At 35.1% G+C, this 27,126-nt stretch overlaps 1 protein-coding gene and 1 long non-coding RNA gene across 3 annotated transcripts in view; one reads left to right on the top strand and one right to left on the bottom strand.

The window, feature by feature from the left end:
- LOC129480684 (uncharacterized) overlaps positions 1 to 11,403 on the bottom strand; it is an 87,981-nt gene extending 76,578 nt beyond the window's left edge. For both annotated transcript variants that reach the window (XR_008657102.2, XR_010120495.1), the window contains exon 1: positions 11,219 to 11,403. This is a non-coding gene — a long non-coding RNA (uncharacterized lncRNA). The remainder of the gene's footprint in view (positions 1 to 11,218) is intronic.
- Positions 1 to 27,126, top strand: part of MYOZ2 (myozenin 2) — a 51,074-nt gene that overhangs the window by 3,868 nt on the left and 20,080 nt on the right. Inside the window, exons 3-5 of the mRNA XM_055274715.1 lie at positions 11,255 to 11,424; positions 17,618 to 17,747; positions 23,780 to 23,963. Of these exons, the coding sequence (XP_055130690.1) occupies positions 11,255 to 11,424; positions 17,618 to 17,747; positions 23,780 to 23,963 (484 nt within the window). The remainder of the gene's footprint in view (positions 1 to 11,254; positions 11,425 to 17,617; positions 17,748 to 23,779; positions 23,964 to 27,126) is intronic.

The following is a 27,126-nucleotide window of genomic DNA, read 5'->3' as shown; positions in this document are numbered from 1 at the left end:
TTAAAAACCATAAGAAGAACTGGGAATATGATGTTCCCTGACTTTAAGCATGGATATTGCTGACAGTTTAGAATAAGAGCTTCAAAATAGAGAAGACCACAGTGCCTCCGAAGTAAGCTTCAGTCACCCTACAGTCCTCTCACCTGGGTTCCAGGATGGCTTTTTTTGGTATGTTTTTTGTTTGTTTGTTTTTTTCTCCTCATGATTGGGCAACAGCTTTCCCCAGCACACAGAAAAGAACTGGGCAGGTTGTTTTTTTAACTTCAGGAAGAGAGCTTAGCTTTGTGGTCTGAAAACAGGAAGCCCAGGTTCTAAATGGAGTGCTGTTGTTAATGTGGTCCCAGGGCTCCAGGGTTCCAGACTAGACATCAGATTTCACATCAGAAAATGAGGAAGGCTGGATTTGCTGATACATCTAATTATAAAATTCCATTATTCTAATTTACTGAGCTATGTGCAGAAACCAAACATCAGTGTGTTTGAGTTCCTCCATCAGTAACAAAGGAAATGATAATATTGACATAAATTGCAAGGACTCCTTGAAAAAATACAAAGTCTAGAATTTCAGATGAAAGATTACATGAAGACCGCTTTTACTTCTCTTGTAGGAGCGTATCTTAAATTGTAACTAATCAAATCTTCAAAATCAAGATGAAGATGCCAAAAAGGCCTTTCATACCTCCTATCAAATATATAAAGTTTATAGAAGAAGAACTTAATGATTCAGTGTACAGGTTTGGTAATTTTCTGTGGTTTGTTTTAATCTTTCACATTAGCATTCTCATGGCTCCAAGAAAAATAAGAGCTAGAAAGGTTTGCATGTTTTATTTTGAAAACTGGTGTGCAGTCATATCTTGTGAATTCATAAGTTTTCTGAGCATCTAACCTCTAATAAGGCACTCCAGAAAACTAGTACAAGAGAACTAGGCTAAATTGTATTTTACACTGAAGTTGAAATTACAGAGTTCAATTCTAGCTATATTATTCCATCATCCTAACTTTCTTTGAAGGCTTTTTCGCTCAAATATGTTTTAGACATACATCCTATAAACAGTACTGGATTATTCTGTTTGTATAATTCAATACATTGGTAATGTCATTTTTTGAATGTTTATAGATTTATACAATTTTTAAATAATATTTTCATTAATGAAAAATTTTTGAAAACTTTATAAAATAGCCTTAGAACTCAAATCAAGACAAAGACATATGAAATAAGAAAATAAAGAATCACAGATGGCATTCAAAATCAACTTTTTTATGTAGAGATAATTATCACAGAACTTTTTATCAATTGGAGTTTTAAGGCATTATCCAAAATCACAGTCTGGACTATGATCTTACACGTTATATGTAATATGTACATACATGTTACTTTATAGAAGAACATATTTTATGGACTATTATTCAACTACATAGGTCAACTGTCCAGGGACAGGAGGAAGAGTTCTGTGCAAATGCAGATAATCAATAAGCCCACCCTAAAGCAAATAAGCTTCAGCTAGCTACCCTCTAGCAATTGCAGTTGCCAATCATGGTAGAACAGTTTTAAACGGTCTTTTGTCTTACTACAGTTATTTGTAAGCAAGTGTCTTTGCAAACCATGGATTAGATTAACTCATCTAACTGAAGTTCTGGATCGGTATAAATGACACCAATAGGAAAGTACACCTAGCCATATTATTTTCTTTCTTTCTTTTCTTTTTTTTTTGAGATGGAGTCTTGCTCTGTTGCCCAGGCTGGAGTGCAGTGGTGCAATCTCTGCTCACTGCAACCTCTGCTTCCTGAGTTCAAGTGATTCTCCTGCCTCAGCCTCCTGAGTAGTTGGAATTACAGGTGCCTGCCACTACGCTTGGCTAATTTTTGTATTTTTTTCGTAGAGACAGGGTTTTGCCATGTCGGCAAAACTGATCTTGAACTCCTGACCTCGGGTGATCCACCTGCCTCAGCCTCCCAAAGTGCTGGGATTACAGGCGTGAGCCACCACACCCGGCCTTATTTTTAATAGATGATCTAATGCCACAAAGACAACCTTCTAAGCCATGAAGGCAAGGATATGTATTCTAAATAAAACATATCATTTATCAAGCATCAAGATTAAACACACCATTAAGAACCTGTGCAAGGGTTTGCAGTGAAGGGCAGGCAACAGCTGAACTTGGAATCTGTGTGCTCAGCTGACAGCGTTCTTGACTCTGAAAGTTTAAGTAATGAGAGTGATCACGCATTAGATTCCTTAACTCACAAATGGTTCTGAAACCCTTGCTCCAGTGACATCATAAATTTAACTATTAGAAGGGAAGGGAAGAAAACCTTGGAAAATTTTGTGTGTTTCGTTTATGCAAAATATCCCTGACATTGATGGAGGTGTCCATTAGTATGCTATTATATATTTACAATTGGTTCTTGAATGGGGCAGCAGTAGGGATGTTTTGATTTGTAGAATTTGCAAATTTCTGTGGTATAAATGCTTCCACCATGGCCAAATTCAAGCTACCACCATGGAAGCACTAAATGCAGAGTTGGAAAGAGATATGCAGTAGTAGAACATTACATATTTTCCCCATACAGTTACAATGGATATAAATAACCTCAAGAGCGTAACATCTCTTCTATCTTTTATAATCTAAATGGAACTTGCTATTTTGAATTCAGAATCAAAAAGTTGAAATATCACATCTCCATCACACTGTCTAGTATGTTGAGGGATATTCACAGACACACTAAAAAATAAACTTGCTCATCCTTCCATGGTCCAAACACATAGTAACAGAGACTCCAAACACTTGCAAATAAGCAAGGGTGAATATTCCCTGTAGAACTCAGCAAAGCTGATGAGCAAATCCCGGGAAATTGTTGTAAAATACCCTCATGTACTCTGCTCTGTTTTTCTTATGCCTTTTCCATAGGCTATTTCTACCATTCCTGGGGACTGTGAAGCGCAGCATTTTGTTTTGTTTTGTTTTGTTTGGGGATACTAGAGAGCCAGACAGAGCTGTTCTGCATTGCATTAGGAAGAAGTATAAAAATTTTTAAACATTTTTAATAATAGACTTTATTTTTTAGAGTTTTAGATTTGAGGAAAGTGAGGGAGAAAGTACAATGAGTTGCTATATAAACTTCTTCCCCACTGCTGTTTCCTCTATTATTAGTATCTTGCATCAGTGTGTATTTGTAACAACTGATGAACCAAAATTGATAACTGTTGAGCTCCATTTTTGCTGCTATAACACAATACCTGATACTGGGTAGTTTATACTGAACAGAAATTGATTCATGGTTCCAGAGGCCAGGTAGTCTAATATCAAGGTGCCAGCATCAAGGGAGGGTCTTTTTGCTGAGTCATCACATGGCAGAGGACAAGAGAGAAAAGGGGGCTGAATTCATCTTTTTATAAGGTCACAAATCCCACCCATGAGGGTGGGGTACTCATGGCTTAATTACCTTTTAAAGGTCTGAGCTCTTAGTACTGCTACAATGGCAATTACATTTCTTTCTTTTCCTTCCTTCCTTCCTTCCTTCCTTCCTTCCTTCCTTCCTTCCTTCCCTCCCTCCCTCTCTCCCTTCTTTCTTTCTTTCTTTCTTTCTTTCTTTCTTTCTTTCTTTCTTTCTTTCTTTCTTTCTTTCTTTCTTTCTTTCTTTCTCTCTTTCTTTCTTTCTCTTTTTTCTTTCTCTCTTTCTCTCTTTCTTTCTCTTCCTTTCTTTCTTTCTTTCTTTCTTTCTTTCTTTCTTTCTTTCTTTCTTTCTTTCTTTCTTTCCTTTTCTTTTCTTTCTTTTTCTTTCTTTCTTTCTTTTTTGAGACGGAGTCTTGCTCTATCACCCAGGCTGGAGTACAGTGGCCCGATCTCAACTCATTGCAACCTCTGCCTCCCAGGTTCAAGCGATTCTCCTGCCTCAGCTTCCCAAGTAGCTGGGATTACAGGTGCACACCACCACACATGGCTAATTTTTGTATTTTTAGTAGAGATGTGGTTTCACCATATTGGCCAGGCTGGTCTCAAACTCCTGACCTCATGATCCGTCCACCTGGGTCTCCCAAAGTGCTGGGATTATAGGCGTGAGCCACCATGCCTGGCCTGGCAATTAAATTTCAACATGAACTTTGGAAGGGACAGACATTCAAACCATAGCATTAACTAAAGTCCATAGTTTACATTAGGATTCACTCTTTGTGTTATGCAGTTCTATGGGCTTTCACAAATGCAGTGTCGTGTATCTGCCATTACAGCATCACACAGGATAATTTCTCAGCCCTAAAAATCCCCTATGCTCCACTTATTCATCCCTCTCTCTCTACCTCCTTCCAAGTCCCTGGCAACTACTGATCTTTATGCTACCTTCTAGTTTTGTCTTTTCCAGAATGTCAAATAGCTGGAATCATACAGTAAGTAGATTTTTCCAACTGGCTTCTTTTACTTAGAAATATACATTTGAGAATCCTTCATGTCTTTTCATGGCTTGATAGCTCTTAATTAAATTTTTTATTTTGAGTTTTTTTTAGATAATCGTAGTTTCACATGCAGTTGTTAAGACATAATATAGGCAAAACTATTACAATATCACAACCAGAATATTGACATTGATACAGTCAAGAGACATAACATTTCCATTCCCATAAGGGTCCCTCATGTTGCCCTTTCATAGCCATACCCACTTCTCTCTAGGCCCCATCTCTCCTTAAACCCTGACCAATCACTATTCTGCTCTCCATTTCTATAATTTTTCTGTAATTTCAAGAATGATATACAAATGGAATCATATGGCATATAACCTTTTGGGAATGGCTTTTTCATTCAGTGTAATTCTCTAGAGATTCACCCAGGTCTTGTTCTCAATGATTTGTTCCCGTTTGTTGCTGAATACCATGCTGTGGATGGACCACAGTGTTTTTAATGGTTTACCCATTGAAGTACATCTGGGCTGTTTTCAGTTTTTGATGATCAAGAAGGAAGATGCTATGAACATTTGTGTATATGATTTTGCAAGAACACAAGTTTTCATTTCACTGGGATAAATGTCCAGTATTGCTGGGTAGTTCTGCATTCAGCAGCAAATGGTGCTGTCATCATTTTTCATTACAGACATTCTGATAGGTGTATAGTGATATATCATTGTGATCTTAATTTGCATTTCATAGTGACTGATGAGGTTTACCATCTTTTCAAATGCTTATTTGCCATCTGTATATCTTCTTCAGTTGAAATGCCTCTTCATGTTTTGGCCCACATTCTAATTGGATTGTTTGCTTTTTTAATAGTGAATTTTGACAGTTCTGTATTTATGCTAGACTGTTTTCAAGGTTACATGTTTTGAAAATATTGTTTCCCATTCTGTAGCTTGTCTTTTCATCCTCTTAGGGTCTGTCTCAGAGCAAAAGTTTTTAATTTTGATGATGTCCAGTTTATCAATTATTCCTTTTATGGATTGTGATTTTGGTGTTGTTTAACAACTCTTTGCCTGGCCCTAGGTCCCAAAGATATACTAAAGTGATTTTTCTTCCTTAGCCCATTAACATGGTGAATCTTTGCCTAGCTCTAGATCTCAAAGATATAGTAATGTGATTTTTCTTCCTTAGCCTATTAACATAGTGAATTACATTGATTGATTTTTGAATAGTGAAACAGCCTTGCCTCCCTGGATTAAACCCCACTGGCTCATGATATAAAATTCTTTTTTATATATTGCTTAATTATATTTGCTAATAATATGTTAAGGATTTTGCTTCTATGTGTATGTAGGATATTATTTTGTAATTTTTTTTTTTTGAGATAGGGTCTCACTCTGTCACCCATGTTGGAGTGCAGTGGCCTGATCTCAGCTCACGGCAACCACCTCCCAGGCTCATCTGATCCTTCCACCTCAGCCTCCCAAGTAGCTGGAACCAACGCACCACCATGCCCAGCAAAATTTGTGTGTGTGTGTGTGTGTGTGTGTTTTTGGTAGAGACGTGGTTTCATTATGTTGCTCAGGCTGGTCTTGAACTCTTGAGCTCAAGCAATCCACCTAACTCAGGCCTCCCAAACTGCTAGGATTACAGGCGTGAGCCACCCGCCTGGCCTGTCTGTGTGTGTTGCCTTTCTCTGGCTTTGGTATCAGAGTATTATTACTTCAATGAAATGAACTAGGAAGAACTCTCTTCTATTTTGGTGCAGAGATTATGTGGCATTGGTGATGATTGTTCTTTAACTATTTGGTAGAATTCTCCAGTGAAACCATTTAAGTCTGAATCCTTTTGGGGGGTGAGGAGATTTTTAGACTATAAATTGAATTGCCTGAATCGTAATATAATTAATCAAGTACTCATTTCATGTTGGGTGAACTGAGATAATTTGTGCTTTTTGAGGAATTGGTCAATTCTTTCTAAGTGCTCAAGTTTATGTGAATTTATATGTAGAATTGTTTGTAGTATTAATATTCTTATTATCTGTTTGCTATCTGCAGTGTCTGTAATGCTATCTCTTATTTTGTTCCTAATATTGTTAATTTGTGTCTTCTCTATCTTTTCTATGTTAATCTTACTAGAGATTTATCAATTTTACTGATCTTTTAAAAACCAGCTCCATATTTCATTGATTTTCTCTATTGTTTTTCTGTTTTTTATTTCATTGGTTTCTGCGCTTATCTTTATTATTTCTTTCCTTCTGCTTGCTTTGGGTTTATTTTGTTCATCTTTTTTTTTTTTACAATTTTTGGGGTAGACACTTAGTTTATTGATTTGATACTTTTTTCTTTTTTAACCAAGCATTTAGTGCTATAAATATTCCTCTCAGCACGGCGTTGTTTCCCATAAATTTTGATATGCTGTATTTTCATATTCATTTAGTTCACTGAATTTTTCATTTCCTTTGAGACTTCCTTTTTGTCCCATGAACTATTTAGAAGTATGTTGATTAGTTTCCAAGTGTTTGGAGATTTTCCTGTTATCATTCTATTACTAATTTCTAGTTTGGTTTTATTGTGATCAGTGCTAACACTCTGAATAATTTAATCATTTAAATTTGTTGAGGTTTATTTTATAGCCCAGGATATGATCTATCTTGATATATATTCCACTGGCACTTGAAAGAAATGTGTGTTCTATTGTTGTTGAATAAAATATAAATATCAATTAAGTCCTATTGGTTGCTAATATTATAGAATTTTATATTCTTACTGCTCTTCTGCCTAGTTGATCTATCATCTGTTGAGATGGGGGGATTAAAATTCCAACTATAATTGTAAATTTGTCTATTTCTCCTTTTAGTTCTACATTTTTTACCTTAAATATTTTGTAGCTCTGTTTTTGGTGCATATACATTTGGGATTTCTAGGTAATCTTTGTGGATTCACACTTTAATCATTACATAATGCCCTTCTCCGTCTCTGGTAATCTTCGTTGCTCTGATTTTATCTGATATTACTATCAGATAATATTTGGTTGATGTTGCTTGACATATATTTTTCCAATCTGTTACTTTCACTTGCTTATAATGTTATTATAGGCAGTGAGTTTCATGTAGGCAGCATAGTTCAACAAACCATAGTTGGTTCACTTTTAATCCAATCTGACATCAATTGATGTATTTAGATTTTTTACATTTAATTTATTAATGTATTAGATCTTAAGTATGTAATTTTATTTTTAGTTTTCTGTTTGTCATCTCTGTTTTACATTCCTGTGTTCTTTTTTCTGCCTTCCTGGAGATTACTTCAGAGTTTCATTTTGGTATAGTGTTTTCAAATGTATCTGTTCATACAGCTTTCAGGAGTTGCTCTAAGTATTGCATTATATATTCATAACTTATCACAGTCTACTGATGTTGTCATTTTACCAGTGCAAGTATAGAAAATTTATCTACTTTTGGCCAGGCACGGTGGCTCATGCCTGTAATCCCAGCACTTTGAGAGACCGAGGTAGGCAGATCACTTGAGGTCAGGAGTTCGAGACCAGCCTAGCCAACATGGAGAAACCCCGTCTCTCCTAAAAATACAAAAATTAGCTGGGTGTGGTGGTGGCAGGCACCTGTAATCTCAGCTACTTGGGAGGCTGAGGCAGGAGAATCACTTGAACCTGGGAGGCGAAGGTTGCAGTGAGCCAAGATCGGGTCACTGCACTCCAGCCTGGGTGACAGAATAAGATTCTGTCTCCAAAAAAAAAAAAAAAAAAAACTACTTTGATGTCTTTTTATCCTCTCCTGTTTATAAAATAATTGTCTTAAGTATTTCTTCTACATACATTTACATCAGTCAGTGTTATAATTTTGGCTTCTACAATAAAATATAATTTAGAAAGCTCAAGAGGAGAAGGGAAGCCTATTGTATATACCTATATTTCTGCTTACTATATACCTTCTTTATCTCTGATGTCCCAGGCTTCCTTCTTTTATTGTTTCCTTTCTGTTTAAAAAAAACTTCATTTAGCCATTCTTTTAGGGTAGGCTTTCAGGCAACAAATTCTCTTAGTTTTCCTTCATCTGAGAATGTCTCAAGTTCCCTTTTATTTCTTGCAGGATATTTTTCACTGAGTATGGGATTCTGGGTTGACAATTCTTTTCTTGCAGCACCTAGAAAAATATGGTACAACTTTCTTTTGGCCTCCATGGTTTCTGATGAGAAATCCACTATTATTCTAGTTATTTTCCCCTTATAAGTAAGTTGTTTTCCTCTGGTGGCTTTCAATATTTTTTCTTTGTCTTTAGTTTTCAGAAGCTTAATTATAAGTCTTGTTGTGAGTTATTCAGGTTTATTATGTTTAGGGTTCTCTTAGCTTCTCGAATCTGTAAGTTTATATCTCTTGTCAACTTTAGGACATTTTTCAGCCATAATTTCTTTAAGTACTTTTCCAGCCTCCCCTTATTTTTCCTCTCTTTCTGGAACTTCAACGACATGAATGCTGTATCTTTTATTAGAGTCCCATGAATCCCTAAGAATACCTCATTTATTTGTTTTCAAGTCTATTTTTCTCTGTGTTATTCTTATTGGGGAACTTCTATTATTCTAACAGCTAAGTGATTTTTCTCATTTGCCCCCTCTATTTTACTATTGAGCCTATTCAGTGAGCTTTTTACTCAGGTTATTATATTTTGTGTTCTAAAATTTTTGTTTGGTTCTTTACATCTTTCATTTCTCTACCGAGATTTTTTTTTTTTTTTTTCTGCTGCTGATGGAGTCATCGGCAAAAAAAAAACCTTTCCATTTAAAGAATTTGTTTCAGGTGGTTTCCTAACTGCTTTCTGAAGCATTGTTTTAAATTACAGGTACTTTAAAATCTTTGTCAGATAGTTTTAACATCTCAGTCATCAGAGTGTTGGCATTTGATTTTTTTTTTTATTTTTCATTCAGTTTGAGATTTTTCTAGTTCTTTGTATGATAAGTGATTTTCAAATTTAAGCCTGGACATTTTCACATTATATTCTGAGACGCTTGCTCTTTAAATAAACCTTCTTTTTCATCTGTTCTTATCTGACACTGCTCCAGCAGAGAAAGGGGAGTGCCAACTCATTACTGCCAGGTGAATGTAGAAGTCTGGGTTCCCTATTTGGCTACACTGAAACTTGAGGGGAGCCTCTTTGTTATTGCTAGGAGAGGACAGGAGTTCAGACTCCCACAATCTTCACTAAGACTGCGGAGACAAGGAGCTAGTTACTGGCCAAAAGGAATGAAAGTCCCAACTTCCCACTCAGTCTCTCTGACACCACCCTAGTGGGAGTATTGGAGAAACTTGCTACAGCCTCACAGGGTGAAATTCCGGCCTCCCCACAAGATCTTAACGTGGGTGAGAGCGAGGTCAAAGTGTTTTCTGTGGTGCTTGGCTAAAGTAGCGTGGCCATTGTCTAAACATTTTCTGTCTTGCAGAGGCAGCTCCTTTCCTGCTCCTTTAGCTGGAGAGAACAACCTTTTGTTGGTGCTTTGTTTGTCTGGATCTCTTGGTGTTTCTGGGTTGCCATCATCTTCAGCTTCACGTCTGAGATTTAGGGGCTAAAAGAAAACCCAGAGTATTAACCACCATGTTGTTCCTTGGGTCCTAGGGTCCCTAGCTTGTCTGCCTATTTCTTTACACTTTCAGCGTCTTTTATTTATTTATTTATAATGTCCAACATGTGAGGTTGTACTTAATAGATTTACAGGAAAAAATACATCTACTTCATCTTCCCAGAAGCAAAAATCTTGATATTGTGACTTTTATAATTAGTGGATTCCTCTAATTTTACTTGTAAAAACAAAACAGGTAAACTAATTTTTCTTTCAAAAGAAAAGCGGGGAGAAAATTTAACAAGTAATTCTGTTGTTTTATTCTAAACATTCCCAAAAGCTTAATTGTTATGGTTAATATATCATATCATCAAAGAATGTTGCCCCAATCAAAATAATTATTTATTTTCCTAATGGCCCAATTTTTCTTCCTATGCATTTAATGGTAGTCAACAGTGGCAAAAAGACTCTGTGGGTATTACAGAAATATATTAGTGATTAAAGAAGCAAGTGGAAAGGTTGTGTCTCTTTTGGATTTTGGAAAAACTGTTTAGTAATAGAAATAGGAAATAACACATTTACTGAATGTCTGATACATTTAAGGTATGGGAGACACAGAAAGTAAAACCTGAAGAAAATGCAAACCATAAAACAAATAAAGCAAAATCAAATATATATGATTCAGTGTTATGGGAATATAGAGAATGAATGAGTAATTATGAATAAAAATTTTAGGTAAGAAATTAATATAAATGGCATTTGAGCTGGATTGGGGAAAAAGTTCACTGAATACTTACCATCTGCCTACTTTATGGAGGTTACTCAGTGCTAGATGCAGAATAAATAGTATTTTGACCGAGTCTGGGAAATGGGGTGGGGTGGAGTGGGAGGGTAGGCATTTCAGTAGGGGGATAGCTAAAGCTGACACATAAAAATGTGGGGAGCAAAACACAGTTTATGAATATAACTATGAAGCTATGCTATTTGAAAGCTCATTCTATATGGAAAGACTAAATTGTACTAGTAGTAATTACAGCTAACTTTTATTCACACTATGTGCCAGGTACCAGGCTACATGCTTTATATGAAGCATTTTTATTTCATTCTCATATTAATGCTTTGCAATAGGTATTAGTATTATTAGCTCCACATTAGAGATGAAGGAACTGAGGTTTAGAGAAAATAAGTAACATACTTATGACCATGCAATTAGAAAGTGGTGGAATTTTAGAATTAAGAAATTTGTAAAAGCGTTAAAAATGCTTACCTTGAGATTTTTACTCATATGAATATTGTTTTACAGATGTTGATGGCATGGACCTGGGCAAAAAGGTCAGCATCCCCAGAGACATCATGTTGGAAGAATTATCCCATCTCAGTAACCGTGGTGCCAGGCTATTTAAGATGCGTCAAAGAAGATCTGACAAATACACGTTTGAAAATTTCCAGTACCAATCTAGAGCACAAATAAATGTAGGTATAACTTGAACAGGTAGTATCCAAATGAATGAGCAGTATTTCCAAATTTGTATGTATGACTAGTTTCTCAAGCAAGTATTCTATATATCTTCTTTCAATTTATTCTGTTAGGCTTTTTTTTTTTTTATCATAATGAATAGTTTAGGTGGGTAAACAAAAGAAGCATTATGTATGATATGGTATGCTTTTAGTTCAAGAGGGACATTGTAACTTGTAGATTTGGCACTGAGGAACTTGTCTGTTCCACTAAGAGGAGGGAGAGGGAATGGAGAGAAGTGGTACTAAAAGTTTCCATGGTCTTATCACAACTAGTTACATGTTTGAGATGGAAACACTTCCAAAGCACATAGCGCTCCACAAGCGAGGATAAGCATTTTATTTGTTGAGTAAATCTTGGCACTGAAACATGCCTGGGAACTACAGACACATTCAATGTCCTCTCAAAGCATTTACTCCACATTGTGTAGGGAAGTCTGGTACTCACTAATGACAAAAACTAGTTTAGATATAACTCTTTGGACAGAGATTTCCCCAACTCAAAGCTAATAAACAAACAAAAATCAAACTACATTTTACATATTGTATTAATATTACGTTCACTTAAACTGTTATTTAAAGAGATTGTAGAGGAAAAAGTTGATAGTAGAAAGGCAACCAGCTTTGGGAAAATGGCTTTAAAATTCAAATGGCTGGCATGAAGAATCAAAAAGGAACAGTGCATTCGTCCTAAATTTGAAAAGATCATGATGACTTCAACAAATATGTTTTATTTACTGATAGTTTCTTCCTAGGGCTATGAAAGATTTACTTACAAATTTAAGCCTGAAAACTTACCGGCTCCCATCACTAGTAAGTTGTTTTGAATGGACAGCTCACTTCTTTACAGCAAACAGACTAATTTCCCTGATTTATTTTATCATAATTACTAAAACACATTATAGAAACTAATATCTACATCCACAAACACCAAAATTTTGTTTCCCATATTTCTATTTTCCTTGTTATGTTTTTTGTTAACAGAAAATGTTGAGAGGACACTTAACAAATTTATTTTCATATTTGTGAGCATTCTTCAGCCATCCATTGATTAAAGCTAGTTCTAATTGTGAATTCAGTTAGCCATCAAATCTTACTCAGCTATAGTATTTGTACTTGTGAGGAGTGATTTTTTAATTGAAGTCAATGTACCCTATAAGTATGCCCAGTATCCTCTTATCAAAAACATCTTGTCAGTATGAGTCAAAAATAATCCCTACCCCATCTGCTGGAGTCTATGTCATCATATTCTTTCAATAATGACAATAGAGAAGGCTCTCTATGGAGTAGTACAAAATAAGGTGGCTTAAGGAAGTCTTTGAAAAGTCATCTACAAGTTTAGACGTTTGAATAAATGAATAATGTCAGTTTTTATAACTTCCACTTACATCTCTAGGAATAATGCTTTAACTACAATTCTGAAGAAAGGTTCAATAAGATTTAAAATGTCCCTATGAACACAACATATTCTCTTATCACCAATTCAAATTACCAATTCAAATTATTACCAGTTCAAATTCAAAATTACCAGTTCAAATTATTGATTATAATTTTATACACCTGTGTTCGAATGTGTTCTGGTTACACATAATATATATAAGAACATGTCTTGACAATTTTTCACTATTCCCAGAAGACTGGGCACTGAATAAATAAAATGACCCCAAACAGGTTTATTGAAATAAATAATTAAATATTAATAAATAACTCAAAGCAATAAGCAATAATAATGTATGCAATAAAGTCATATTTTATTGAGTTACATAACATACTCTAAAGTGTGATGAATTTTACTCTTCTTTCAAAATAAGGAAAGTAGTATTCAAGGAAGTATGTTCATTTGACTTAAGCAACACCATAATAAAGAAGATTGATACTCAGCTGTCAGAATTCTAGAGTTCTTGGCACCAACTTCTCTCATGGTGTAATTAAAGGAAAATCTTGCCTGGGAATCAGGAGACCAAGGTTTGGTCCTGGCTGTCCCACCAGCCATGTGATTTAACGTTAACTCAAAAAGGGTTGCCTTTTTTTTTTTTTTTTGCCTTTCTGAATTTTCCCCCTCATTTTAAAAATAAAGGTACACACTCCATTGCTCTCTCAGGTGCCTTCTGTCTTTAATGATCTGTGTGTTGCCTGATCTTAATTCAAAAAATTACTTGCACAATAAATCATTAAGGAAGATAGTGAGCCACATTGTACAATGATACATTTACTTTGTCAAGGCTGTAGATTGCAACTTGAAATGTTAATATGACAGGAATTCAAAAATATTATTAGACTCAGGTCTATTTCCATTCATATTCATTTATACTTTTGGCAAATATTTATTGGGTGCCTATTATGTTCTAGATACTATGCTGCAAGCTCAAAGATAAATAAATACGGGCTTTATCTAGTGATAGAGAAACCGAATGACATTGAAAGATAAGAGAGCTTTTATTTACTTATAATCTAGTTCTTGAATGATCCTTATATGATTTATACCACATTAATCTAATTTGTTGACTATATTTTCTGGAACAAGCTTTTACTTTTACTGCTTCTCTTGAGCAACAGATGTTGTCAAAGTAATAATTTAACTCAGCTTTATATATTTCTTATTCTAGTATAATGTTGAAGACCTCATATAAATGAAAATATAAACCACCCCCCTGGTAATTAATGCCATTTGTTCAAATACTACCATTTTAAAAACAGAAAAAATAAGTGTAGCTTTGAATTCTACTGGTGAGGGACACTGGCAAATTCAAGCTACATATACTTTCTATGACACAAACAGTAATAATAGTAAATATGTGTTCCTAAAAAGAAATGAACATTGCTTGCTACATGAGCCAATTTTGAAGGCCTAGTTCATAAACTATTTTTTAACCAAAATGGCAAAATGGAGATGGGTGAAGAAAATAGGCCACCAAAAATAAAGTAAAATGGAAGAATGCTTCATGATAACTAAAATTCTCTTCTTATAAGTCACTGCAAAAGGATATTATATTTTTTGAATCACTAGAAATCTAAAATACTACTGGGAAAATGGGAAGTATACTATTAAAAGTAATTCTGAAATAAGACCACACTAAATAATTGGAACTCTAAATATATGTTTGCTTTGTTCAAAAAATAACTTCTACCATGTGTTTGGCACAAAGCATAGAACAGACAAAGAAGCTTTCTTTTTATTTCTATTGATATTTTAACAGAAATCATGTAAAGAATCTTCTATATGCGTTTTTAATTTACATAGTCATCTATAGGATATGGCTCTAGTTTTGTTTTCTTTAGGGTCAACTTAACTGAGGTAAAAAGAGACATATTTTCATTTGTCTTTCCAACTTTTCTGAAAGGAATTGCAGATGATGGAATGCTATGATGTAAAGCTTATAATTATATAGGTTACTACCTAACTATTATAAGGCTCTGCTTATTTTCTTAATGATGATGTAGAGGTATTGGGTGTCTCCTGATAATTAATGACTAACAAGAAAGTGTTGATTTTCTTGCTCATCATTAATCCCCAGGAAGAGGTTACAGAAGGTATTACAATTCCTAGAAATTAATATAGGTAGAATTATTTGTAAGTTTAGGTGAAATTCATTTAATGAACACATTCTAGGAACTTAGAAAATGTTATTCTTTGTGCATTATACATTTAAACTTCCTAAATTTATCTCAAATGCCTTTTTATTTATATTAAAGTTATCATGAACTTTACACTTTTTAAAGAGGTAGTATCGGTTTAGAAGTAAAAACAAAAAGATAGTAATCTAGTCAATTATTAACTCCAACACTCAAGATAGGAGCTGAGTTCAAAATGCAAAATGTTATATTACACACAGACACACACACACACACACACACACAATCCCCGTCTTAGTCCATTCATGTTGTTATAAAGTAATAGCTGAGACCAGGTACTCTATAATGAAAAGAGGTTTATTTGACTCATGGTTCTGTGAGCTGTACAAGAAGCATGGCATCAGCACCTGCTTCTGGTAAGGGCCCCCGGAAACTTCCACTCATGGCAGAAAGGAAAGGGGAGTTGGCATCACATGGTGAGAGAGGAAGGAAGGAAGAGATAGGAGGGAGGAGGTGCCAAGTACCTTTTAACAATCAGTTCTCATAGGAACTAATTACTACAAGGATGGCACCAAGTCATTCATGAGGAATCCACCTCCGTGACCGAAAACGCCTCCCATTAGGCCCCAACTCCAACACTGGAAATGAAATTTCAACATGAGATTTAGAGGGGACAAATATCCAAATCACATCAGTGGCCAACTAGACTTCAACCAGATTATAAATAGGGTGGGGACTCCAAATGACATAAATGCAATACCAAAACCCAGGTAACAGGAACAAATAAAGAAAGAGCATGAGAAGGTGGCATAGGTTTTATTGAAGTATTGAGATAATACAGAATATGGAGACATTTCCAGTAGATGAAGTTAGTTAGAAAGAAGAGGGAAATTGTAAGATGGGTCTTAGAGGAAACCTAGGATTTGGTTTACTGTAAAGAACAGAAAGGAGGGCATTCCAAGCAGGCGAAACAGCTTGTGGGGCTGAGGAGGGCAGAGGGTAGTAGTGGGGAACTGGCTTGTGGAAGTTTGCAAGGAATGAGAGGTAATGTTTAGGAGGTGAGTACGACATCTACATTACCAAGCAAAAGAGTTTGCATTTTATTCACTAGGCAATTAGGAACAATTACTAAAGATTGGAATAATGCCATATCAGCATTTGTATTTGGTCTGACTGGAAGGAAAATGCTTGGTGGAAAATGAACAGAAGGTAGATGATGACATGATAAAGTATGAGCAATGAGGATAACAGGCGCATGAAGACTAAAGTGAAAAAGGAAGATGGCATTTTAAAAAATGTCATAGTGAAAAAGAATCAGCTGGTTTTGGCTATTTATTCACTAAAAATTCAGCTAATATTCGCTGACTGCTTGTGCTATATAAGGCACCATCTTAGGCTTTGTAAAAGACATATGGGCAAAATGAAATTCCCTGTTCTCAAGTAGCTAACAAGCTAGTAAATGAAACAGGACACAAAATATTACTTTAAAGGTGAATTATAGTAAATGATATGGGAGCAGCGAGAAGAAAGACAAAAAACTTTTTATTGGAAGGGGAGGAAGAATAAGGGAAGGGGTGTTTTTTAAATCAGGACAGATCTGACCGTGGTAATGATGGAAAGGGGGCCTCTTGCTAGGGGAACTCCTATGATCAAAGATCAAAGGTAGAAAGGTGGAAAAGCATACAAGATAATGGGAGAATCTTGATCTATGATCAAAGGTAGAAAAGCATACAAGATAATTGGGGAATCATAAGTGGCTTGGTTTTAAGCTTAGGGTACATCTTTAAAAACTGATGAGACTAGGTAGGCGGGTCTTAGTGCAAGGCTAAAATATTTAGGCTTGTTCAGTATGCAATAAAGTGTGAACATGATGATGAGTTTGCAATTAGGCATGTGATGTTTAAAGTTTTAAAAATATTTAAAGTTGTAATATTTTTGCTATAAGTTTTAACCTCAGGCAGAGACAGCTCTTTTTTTCAGCATTTTTTCAGCATTTTATTTTCTAAAAATCACAAATTTTTCCTTTTGCAAGTCTATGCAACTTAAAATATAAATGATTTTTGTTTTTTTGGAGTACATGATTGCCGTTCAAATTTCAGGTTAGATTTTTAAACTTTCTATACACTAAAAAATCTAATTAAAGCCCAAATATAAATACAATGGAACATAAGATTTACTAGGCCAAATGCTTGGCCAATATGCTCTACATTATTAGATTAGTAAGGATTCAAAAATTAAATACATTTATCTCATAGGGATGTTCTAAATAGAAAATGAAATTATTGGTATGAACCACTAGACATAGTGCCTGGCACACAGTAAGGCTCAATTAATTTCAGCTCTAATCATTATTAAGTGGACTGTCATCATAAAACAGATCTTAGACTGATATCAGTAAATCTTCTCATTCAAGTGCACAACCATCTTACTATGAAAAAAATTATTGAGGTCCCAGGAAGTAATGAAGTGACATTGCATTTAAATCATAAATATACAATTGAAGTTTTGCATCTATAGCTCCTATTATTGTGCTTACATTTTTAAGTTTTCAGCAGAGTTTACTTTTGATTAAATACAGCACAATATTGCTATGCAGAATGGGAAAGTGGATGGAAGTAACTTGGAAGGTGGTTCGCAGCAAGCCCCCTTGACTCCTCCCAACACCCCAGATCCACGAAGCCCTCCAAATCCAGACAACATTGCTCCAGGTAACCAATCCCCTTACCAATAGAGCAATAAAGTTTCTGTGTACCTAATGATATGACTCAAGGCATTTAAAGCCTTTATTAAATAATATTTAAATAATATATCTTTTCTCATTAAGTATGTTTTTTGGGCCCCAGGCACGGTGGCTCACACCTGTAATCCCAGCACTTTTGGAGACGAGGTGGGTGGATCACCTGAGCCCACAAGTTTGAGACCAGCCTGGATCACGTGGTGAAACCTAGTTTCTACAATAAATACAAAATTTAGCTGGGTATGGTGGTGCACACTTGTAGTCCCAGCTACTTGGGGGGCTGGGGTAGGAGGATCATTTGAGCCCAGGAGGTGGGGGCTGCAGTAAGCCATGATCACACCACTGCACTCCAGCCTGGGTAACAGAGTAAGACCCTGACTCAAAAAAAAAATTTTTTTTTGGATAAATACAAGACAAATGCAAAAATTCAGACCTAAAGGAATCACATAAAACATTTATAGTAGCCATATGTTCTTTGTTTTAGATGGTCTGTCAATCACCTGCTATATTGAAAATTATAATAAGTAATTTGTAATTATATTGAAATCCTATTCGCATAGGACTGTACAATTTATAAAGTGCTGTGATATATATTGCCTTCTTTAATTTCACAGTAACTATGACATATTAATTGCAGTCCTCATTTTATAAATTAAGATGTTGAGGTTACGAATGTCTATGAAGCAACAAAGAATGAATAAAACCTAGTATTTGACAGCACAACAGGGTGAACATAGTCAATAGTAACTTAATTGTACATTTTACAATAACTAAAAGAGTATAACTGGATTGTTTGTAACATAAAGAATAAATGCTTAAGATGATGGATACCCCATTTATCCTGATGTAGTTATGGCACATTGCATGCTGTTATCAAAATATCTAATGAACCCCATAAATATATACACCTGTTATGTACCCACAAAAGTTAAAAATAAAAATCTTTTAAATTAAAATTACAAGAGAAAAAAGAATTAGGGCCATGCACAGTGGCTCACACCTATAATACCAGCACTTTGGGAGGCTGAGGAGGATCACTTTAGGCCAGGAACTCGAGACCAGCCTGGTCAACGTAACAAGACCCTATCTCTATAAAAAATAAATAAATAAAACAAAAAAGAATTAAGCCCAGATCTGGTACCAAATTTACAAGTGCCTCATGCCAACAGACCTTATGGAGATTTTTTTTTTTATTCTCTGTTCCCTCATAGGACTTTCAATGCAGCTCCTAAAGAGTATACATTTGTTTACCATTTTAAAAGAGAATCAACTCCTTAGTCAGTTTGTAGTTTTTATAAATAATGTTGGGTATTAAAATAGGACATCTTTCAAAAAATTACATTATCTAATTAGACAACTTTTCCAAGTAACCTATAGTGTCTTTGAAAATTCAAGCATTTCCTCAAGAGTAATGTATAGATTTCAAAAATTTAAAATAGTTAGATCTTGAAACTAAAGATATATGTCTAATTTTTGTAAAATAAACAGTAAATTTAGCAAAAGTACTCCTAGCATTTTTCTCAAATGTAATACTATTTTTGAAAATATGTAAATATTTTGAGATAATGTTATACAGGTACAGCACCTGTACAACATTAAATATTATTTAAAAATAAGGTATTAGAGCATTCTTAATGAGCACGATGAGAAAAACTATGGATAGACTTAGCAAAATAACACTGAAGGTAACCAATTAGGCATAATTAAAATGCATACAATTCTGAAATGGATTATTTTAATAAAGTTCTCTGGTAGCTTTCAACAAAAGTTATGGCAGAAAAGCAGGTAATAGGGTCTGTATCTACATCATCAACCACATGAGAAAAGAAATAAGGTTTAGAATCAGACATATCTGGGTTCAACCCTATGGGTCTTCCTGTTTTACTACTGTGCTGGGAAAGGAAATACATCTCTTTGGGCCCTAGTTTCCTCAATCTGTAAAATAGAGAAAGAAATCTCACTTCATAGGGTCACTGTGCAAAGTGTGATGGTATGAGTATAGTCCCTAACACATAATAAGCACTCAGTTAAAGTTAAGTTTTTCCCCATCCACCTTTACATCCTTCTTATGCAATATAATACGCAGATACTATCTGAGCTCCAACCACTGTACCACAACCCCTGCTTACTTTTTGGAGTTTTTTTTTTTTATTAAATAGGAAAGAGAGAAGACATGTGGAAAAGTGAATGTTGATACAATTTAGTGCTCTCATCACTTAGAACTTTTATTATGTAGTCATGACTGTACACTATGGAATTACAAAATGAATAGAAGAATTAATCTCACATAGAGAGATAGAGCAAATGTCCAAAGTATATTTATGTTTTCACTTTCTGTGTAAATAATTCAACATCATATGTGCATTTTATTGACCATCAGGAATAAATATGTGTGTGGTTGTATATGTATGTTTATATATATCCAGAAAGAGACTTTGTGGGGAGAAAACTGCATGCTTTATTAAATGGCATATTCAACACACTTTTCTGTATCTTAATTTTCTCATTTAATGGAACCTCAAAGATGTACCTCTAACGCAACTGTTATAGCCCGAATTAATATTGTTTAAACTGACGTGTGATAATTGTACATATTCTTGGGGTACATAGTGATGTTTTGATACATATCCATCATCTCAAATATTTATTATTTCTTTGTGTTAGAAGTATTCAATATCCTCCTTCTAGCTATCTGAACTATATATTATTATTTATATATAAATTTATACATAAATAACTATATATTATTCTTATAGCACCCTACAGTGTTATAGAAGACTAGAACTTATTCCTCCTGTCTAGCTATAATTTTGCATTCTTTAACAAATCTCTCTTGTCCCCACTTCTCTCTACTGTTCCCAGCCTCTAGTATCCTCTGTCCTACTTTTTACCCCTAGGAGATCAAACTTTTTTAGCTTCCACATATGAATGAGGACATGCAATGTTTAACTTACGAGAAATTTTTAAAGCACTAATTTATGTACCTATTTAGAGCTAGTATCCAATTATTAAATATTAGAAAATGTCTATGCAATATAGAGTAAGAAAAGAGGGAGTTTGGGTATTATTATGTAGTTTACTATGAGGCAAGAGTACAAATGGATTCTTCCTTCTGAGTAGATAAGTTGAAAAGTACAATAAGCTCAGTAAACAAACTATAATTATTCCAATTTAGCAAATTAATTTGTTAGTGATTAGTCAACTATGTATCAAAAAGCCAACTTTTTTCATATATGAATAAATAAGAGTATGAAAATGCCATTATACTGTAAAAATAAAATTTATCTAAATTTCAGTTATATTAAAACATATTTAAAAATCAAACAAGAAATGTAGACATATGGCATTGCTGAATTGTAATATTTCTGTGAGGTTAAATATAAGCACATTCTTTTCTGTAGATAACAGCATATCAAAAAAGATAAAAGTTGTTATTTAATGATATCTATAAAAAGAAATTAGAAAACCTTGAACGTTCAAAAATGAGAAATGATTACATAACTATGGTTCCTTAATTTAATAGATTATTATGAAACCCTTAAAATAATTATGAACATGATATGGAAACATTTAAAAGTATTTTAAACAAATTTGGGGGAAAAACATAATATTACACTAGATGTTCAAGTTATGTGATCATTATGTTTATGGGTGAAGAAAAACTGGAAGAAAATACACAAAACTAAATACTTGTGTTAGGGTGGTGGGATTTTGAGGAATTTAAAAAAAATTTTATAAAACTTAAAATTTTCCAGTTTTTAAAGGTCTTACCTCTGTTCAACTCCAGGGAAGGAATAGGAAATAAAATGTGGTAGTCATGGTGATAGAGTTACATATAATATACATAGACAAGACACAGGAAAGAGAACTCTTTTCCTTGGGGAGGTAGGAATGGCTGCATAGAAGTGTGACCTGAAGCCAAGGCTTACAATAGAAATTTGCAAATGACAAGAAGTAGGGAGAACAGTCCAGGCACAGGAGATAAACGGACCAAGTAGGGGGGCAGAAGGGGCACCCCAAGCAACAAGTAACTAGATCCATAGTCCTGGAGCAAAGAGTGTGAAAGGAGAAAGCAGGTGGTGAGGCTGGACGGGCAGAAGGGCCACATGGGTCATGCTGAGTGGTTGTGATTTTGTCCTGGGAGGCATTAAGGTCCCCTGAGCAGGGAAAGAGCTGGCCAGTTAGGAAGGTCTCCTGGGGCAGCAGTGTGGAGGGTGGCTGGGAGAGGGTTAGAGCTAAAGGATTAATGTTGAAGCTGTGGCGAACACCCAGGCAAGAGACACCTGGGCCTGACCCAGGGCAGGAGTAACGGAAATGTAATTTTTTAGAACAATGTTCCTCGTTGTTCTGTTTGTAGACCACCTGCATAAGATTTGTACGAGAGTTTGTTAAACATTGGAGTTTTAGGTCATACCGGAGACTCACTGAAGCCAGACTTCTGGAGGGAGGATCCTATTATCTACATTTTAAATACGTATCCAAGATAATTCAGACACACAATAATATGAGAGCCACTATTTTAGAAATCCTTAGGTAGTATAGTTGGTAACACTTTGTGATTTGTTGTGGGGATGAGGGAGACTTTCAGATAATGCTCTGTCTTGGGCATCTGAGAGTAAAGTGATAACATTTGCTAAAATGACTAAAATAGAAAAAGAAGCAGAATATATTAGAAAATGGCTGCATTTAGGTCTAGACAAGTTATAAAGGGTGCCAGTGGATCATTTACTTTGATAAATATAGGGAATAATTGAGTAGAGGGCTTGATTATTTTTTTAAAAAGTCAGAATTATCAATACATAGGTCACAATTGAAGCTATGAATATAAATGGAATTTTCGAGGTAGAGTAGAGTGCATTGTGTAAGAAAAGAGCTTTGAGGAACAACAGTATTTAAGTGGTAAGTGGAGAAAAGGAGCCTACCAAAAAAGATTTCTATTAGATACTGGAGGCAATCTGAAGAAAACTAAATAATCACAAATAACTGTTTAGACATGGAATTATCAGGAAGGGGCTTTTTTTTTTGGAGGAGACAAACATTTTAGTGTAAAGAGAAGACAGGTATGCTTTGACAGAAGAAAATCAAAATTATTGCAGAGATGGGAAAGAGCATCAGAGAAATCTAAAAGTAGAAGTCATCAAATGGTAAATGGATTTGACGTGGTGGAAGAGAGAATTGCAGGGATATAATTAGGTAATATGGCAGTGTAAACAGAAAGTAGATAACTGTGCCTTAGAAAACTGGAAGAGTGTCACTCTATGCATGTGAGAAAGGTTTAAAGATCTATGCCAAGAGTTTCCGTGACTTTTAAACAGTATTTACAGAACATTGCCAGCTGTTACGGGAAGAATAAACTGGGGAGGTGAGATCAGAAGCAGAAAGGCTAGGTAAGAAATCTTGAGGAACAAAATAAACAGGGGATGGATACATTGAGAGATAAGAAGAGCTGGGCCTGAATAAGGCAGTGGAAACAAGTTACTTCATCTTCTTGAAGCTCAAACATTTTACAGAGCACTCAGCAATTGAAGATAGACAAGACCCAAACATCACCTCTAAAGAATCAGCTCTGGGAGGAGGGAGATTTTGTCTGCATTGCGATTTCCCCTACCTTAGACTACAATAGGCACTCAATATTAACATTTTTAAATTAATTAATTGTGGTATCTAAAGTCTAGTATGAATTAATGCAAGGAGCGCAATTTTTAGAAAACTAAATGAACAGTTTTACTGGAAAAATATATATACTAAGACAGTCAAGAAAAAACTGTATAATTTGGAAAAATTAAACATTAAGAAAAACGGTTTCTTTTTAAAGTTCCATAAGCTTACAGGAGCTCTAAAATGTCTAACACTTGCAGACTGCTGTTTTCTAAGGGATCATGAAAAGGATGCATGCTTCATAAATTTATCCCAGCATGAAAAATCAAACATGGTAAAATGTTAGGTGGAGGTTAGTAACTCTCGGGCACAGTGTTTACTTACTTTTACTATATTTTTCCAAAGGATATTCTGGACCACTGAAGGAAATTCCTCCTGAAAAATTCAACACCACAGCTGTCCCTAAGTACTATCAATCTCCCTGGGAACAAGCCATTAGCAATGATCCAGAGCTTTTAGAAGCTTTATATCCTAAACTATTCAAGCCTGAAGGAAAGGCAGAACTGCCTGATTACAGGAGCTTTAACAGGTAATTCGATGATCCTGGGTGACACTGTTGGCATGCAATACTAAAATTTTTTCATCATGGTACAGATAACTGAATTCCCTGGTAGAAAGCAATTTTTTCTTTTGAGAAAAGAATCTAAATAGCAATATAGGATATCTTCTAAGCCTAGGCAAAGACTCATATTTTGTAATATTACTATTATTTTCAAACTTGGTCATTTTTAGTATAAAAATGAAGGAAATGATTCAGAAACTATCATTGGTATAACATCAAGATTATTCCCTCATACTTTAAAACTGTTATTTTAATAATAGTTTCAAATCCAAAGATTGATCTGGGTTTATGCATTGTTTCAAATGGCAATACTGTTCAATAATTTAATAAATAATTCACATGCAAGGCTATGAGAATTACTGTGTAACTCCAGATTCCATCTTATATTTTTGCAGGCTTTAGGACAGATTAAAAGTAATTTAGAGACTTAATGGCCCAAGATTCCAGAAGAGGTACAACCCAAAACTTATGCTATCAAATATATCACCAAATGATATCTATAGTATAGTTTATAGAATGGGCATTTATTTTTCTCTGTTACTCAGTTTTTATAATTTCCATGGATATTTTGAATTTTTAATAGTCTCATAATCCATTATTTGATCACTTGACTTTCATTTTAGAGTAAAATATCTAATATGTAGTATGCTGTCTTGCACTCAAAAAAAGTTAGACTCAATTTATAGGCTGCTTAATAACCATTCATTTAAAAATGAATGAATTAATGAGTAAATTTTTTTATTTAAAAAAAGAATGCCAAATAGACTGCATTTAAATGGTGATCTTCTTAAGTATTTTTTAATATTGTGATCGGATGTGGTGGCTCATGCCTGTCATCCCAGCACTTTGAGAGGCTGAGGTGGGTGGATCACTTGAGCCCAGGAATTCAAGACTACCCTGGGCAACATAGCAAGAACCCTGTCTCTACAAAAAATACAAAAATTAGCCGAGAGTGGTGGCATGTGCCTGTAGTCCCAGCTACTTGGGAGGCTGAGGTGGGAGGATCATTTGAGCCCAGGAGGTGGAAGTTGCAGTGAGCTGAAATCACGTAACTTCACTCTAGCCTGGGCAACATAGTGAGACCTTGTCTCAAAAAATAATAAATAAATAAAATAGCACTATTAAGATTTTAGTTTTTGCACACTACCATTATTGGTAATACATCACTTGCATGAAAGAGGTGTACCATAGAATTTAAAGAGGGGTTGAGGAGTGGCAGGGAAAAAAAGTTGGAGGCCCATTCTGATCAATGTTATAATTTTTTTTCAAAATGAGACTGTAGAAAATTATAACAAGTAAAACATTAGGGGAAAATGGAAATTAATGGAATAACTTGGATTTGTTTTTGAGATTAAGTGCTTAAGACATGCTGTAAGACTTCTCTGTATCTTGTGGCTTCGGTGCCCTGTACCTGCTGAGCAGCTTGCCTGTAGTTCTACACACACTGGTGTGGTAATATTTGGGTTAGTTATAAAGAGATGCCTATTGACTGTATAAATACCAGGTGAGTACTATATCAGTAAGCACGATACCGTTCAATAGGAAATGTAGCTCCCTGTGTTAATCAAAGCTTTTGTAAATATTACATGCTGTGTGTGTGTGCGTGTGTGTGCATGTGTGTGTGTGTGTGAGAGAGAGAGAGAGAGAGAACTTAATCTGCTAATACTTCTCTTTTACTTTAGAACATTTTATTCCTTTGCATATATACATCAACATAGAAATAAAAACTTAGGAATTAAATTCTTTCAACATGATAGTATATTCTTAGACTTATTATTATTACTAAATAACATTAACAGATGAAACAAAACATGATGTGATACATAGACAGCGCAAACAGATAGCTGTAAGATCCTTTCTAACCGTGAAGCGTATGTAGGCCAGGTGCAGTGGCTCATGCCTGTAATCCCAGCACTTTGAGAAGCCAAGGTGAGCTGGGCCCAGGAGTTTGAGACTAGCCAGCACAACATAGTGAGAACTCAAAAAGTGAGGCGAGAGGGTCGCTTGAGCCCAGGAGGTTGAGGCTGCTGCAATGAGCTATAATCGCACCACTGTACTCCCACTTGGGCAATGGGAGTGAGACCCTGTCTCAAAAAAAAAAAAAAGGATATGCACAGGGATACACAAAGTTTAAGACATTGTCTAGTACATGCATTGCTTTAGAAGTCCACTTAAAAAACAACTAAACAGTGTACAGGCATACCTCGTTTTATTGCGCTTCACTTTTCTCTGTAGATATTGCATTTTCTCACAAATTGAAGGTTTGTGGCAACCCTGTGTCAAGCAAGTCTATCGGTGCCATTTTTCCAACATCATGTGCTCACTTTGGTAATTGTCACAATATTCCAGTTTCATTATTATTATATCTGTTATGGTGACCTGTGATCAGGTCAAAAAAACTGTTTTTGGGGTGTCATGAACCATGCTCATGTAAAAAGGCAAACTTAATCAATACATGTTGTGTGTGTTCTGAGTGCTCCAATGACCAGCCGCTCCCCCATCTCTCTCCCTTTCCTGGGCCTCTCTATTCCCTGAGACACAACAATATTAAAATTAAGCCAATTAATAACCCTACAATAGCCTCTAAGTGTTCAAGTGAAAAGAAGAGTCACAAGTCTCTCATTTTAAATCAAAAGCTAGAAATGATTAGACAGTGAGGAAGACATGTCAAAGGCAGAGATAAGCTGAAAGCTAGGCCTCTTGTGCCAGTTAGCCAAGGTGTGAATGCAAAGGAAAAATTCAGGAAGAAAATAAGTGCTACTCCAGTGAACACATGAATGATAAGATAGTAAAACAGCCTTAGTGCTGATATCAACAAAGTTGGAGCAGTCTGGATGGAAGATCAAACCAGGAACAACATTTCCTTAATTTAGCCAAAACCCAATCCAGAGCAAGGCCCTAACTTTCTTCAACTTTATGAAGGCTTAGAGAGGCAAGGGAGTTGCAGAAGAAAAATTGGAAGCTAGTAGTGGTTGGTTCATGAAGGCTGAGGAAAGACGCCATCTTCTTAACTTTTATAGTGCAAGGTGAAGCAGCAAGTGCAGATGTAGAAGCTGCAGCAAACTATCCAGAAGATCTAGCTAAGATGATTGATGAAAGTGGCTACACTAAATAACAGATTTTCAGTGTA

The sequence above is a fragment of the Symphalangus syndactylus genome, chromosome 4 (genome assembly GCF_028878055.3).
Source record: "Symphalangus syndactylus isolate Jambi chromosome 4, NHGRI_mSymSyn1-v2.1_pri, whole genome shotgun sequence".
Taxonomy (NCBI): domain Eukaryota; kingdom Metazoa; phylum Chordata; class Mammalia; order Primates; family Hylobatidae; genus Symphalangus; species Symphalangus syndactylus.
The sequence above is the reverse complement of the archived record's forward strand: the minus strand, read 5'-3'. Positions and strand labels throughout refer to the sequence as shown.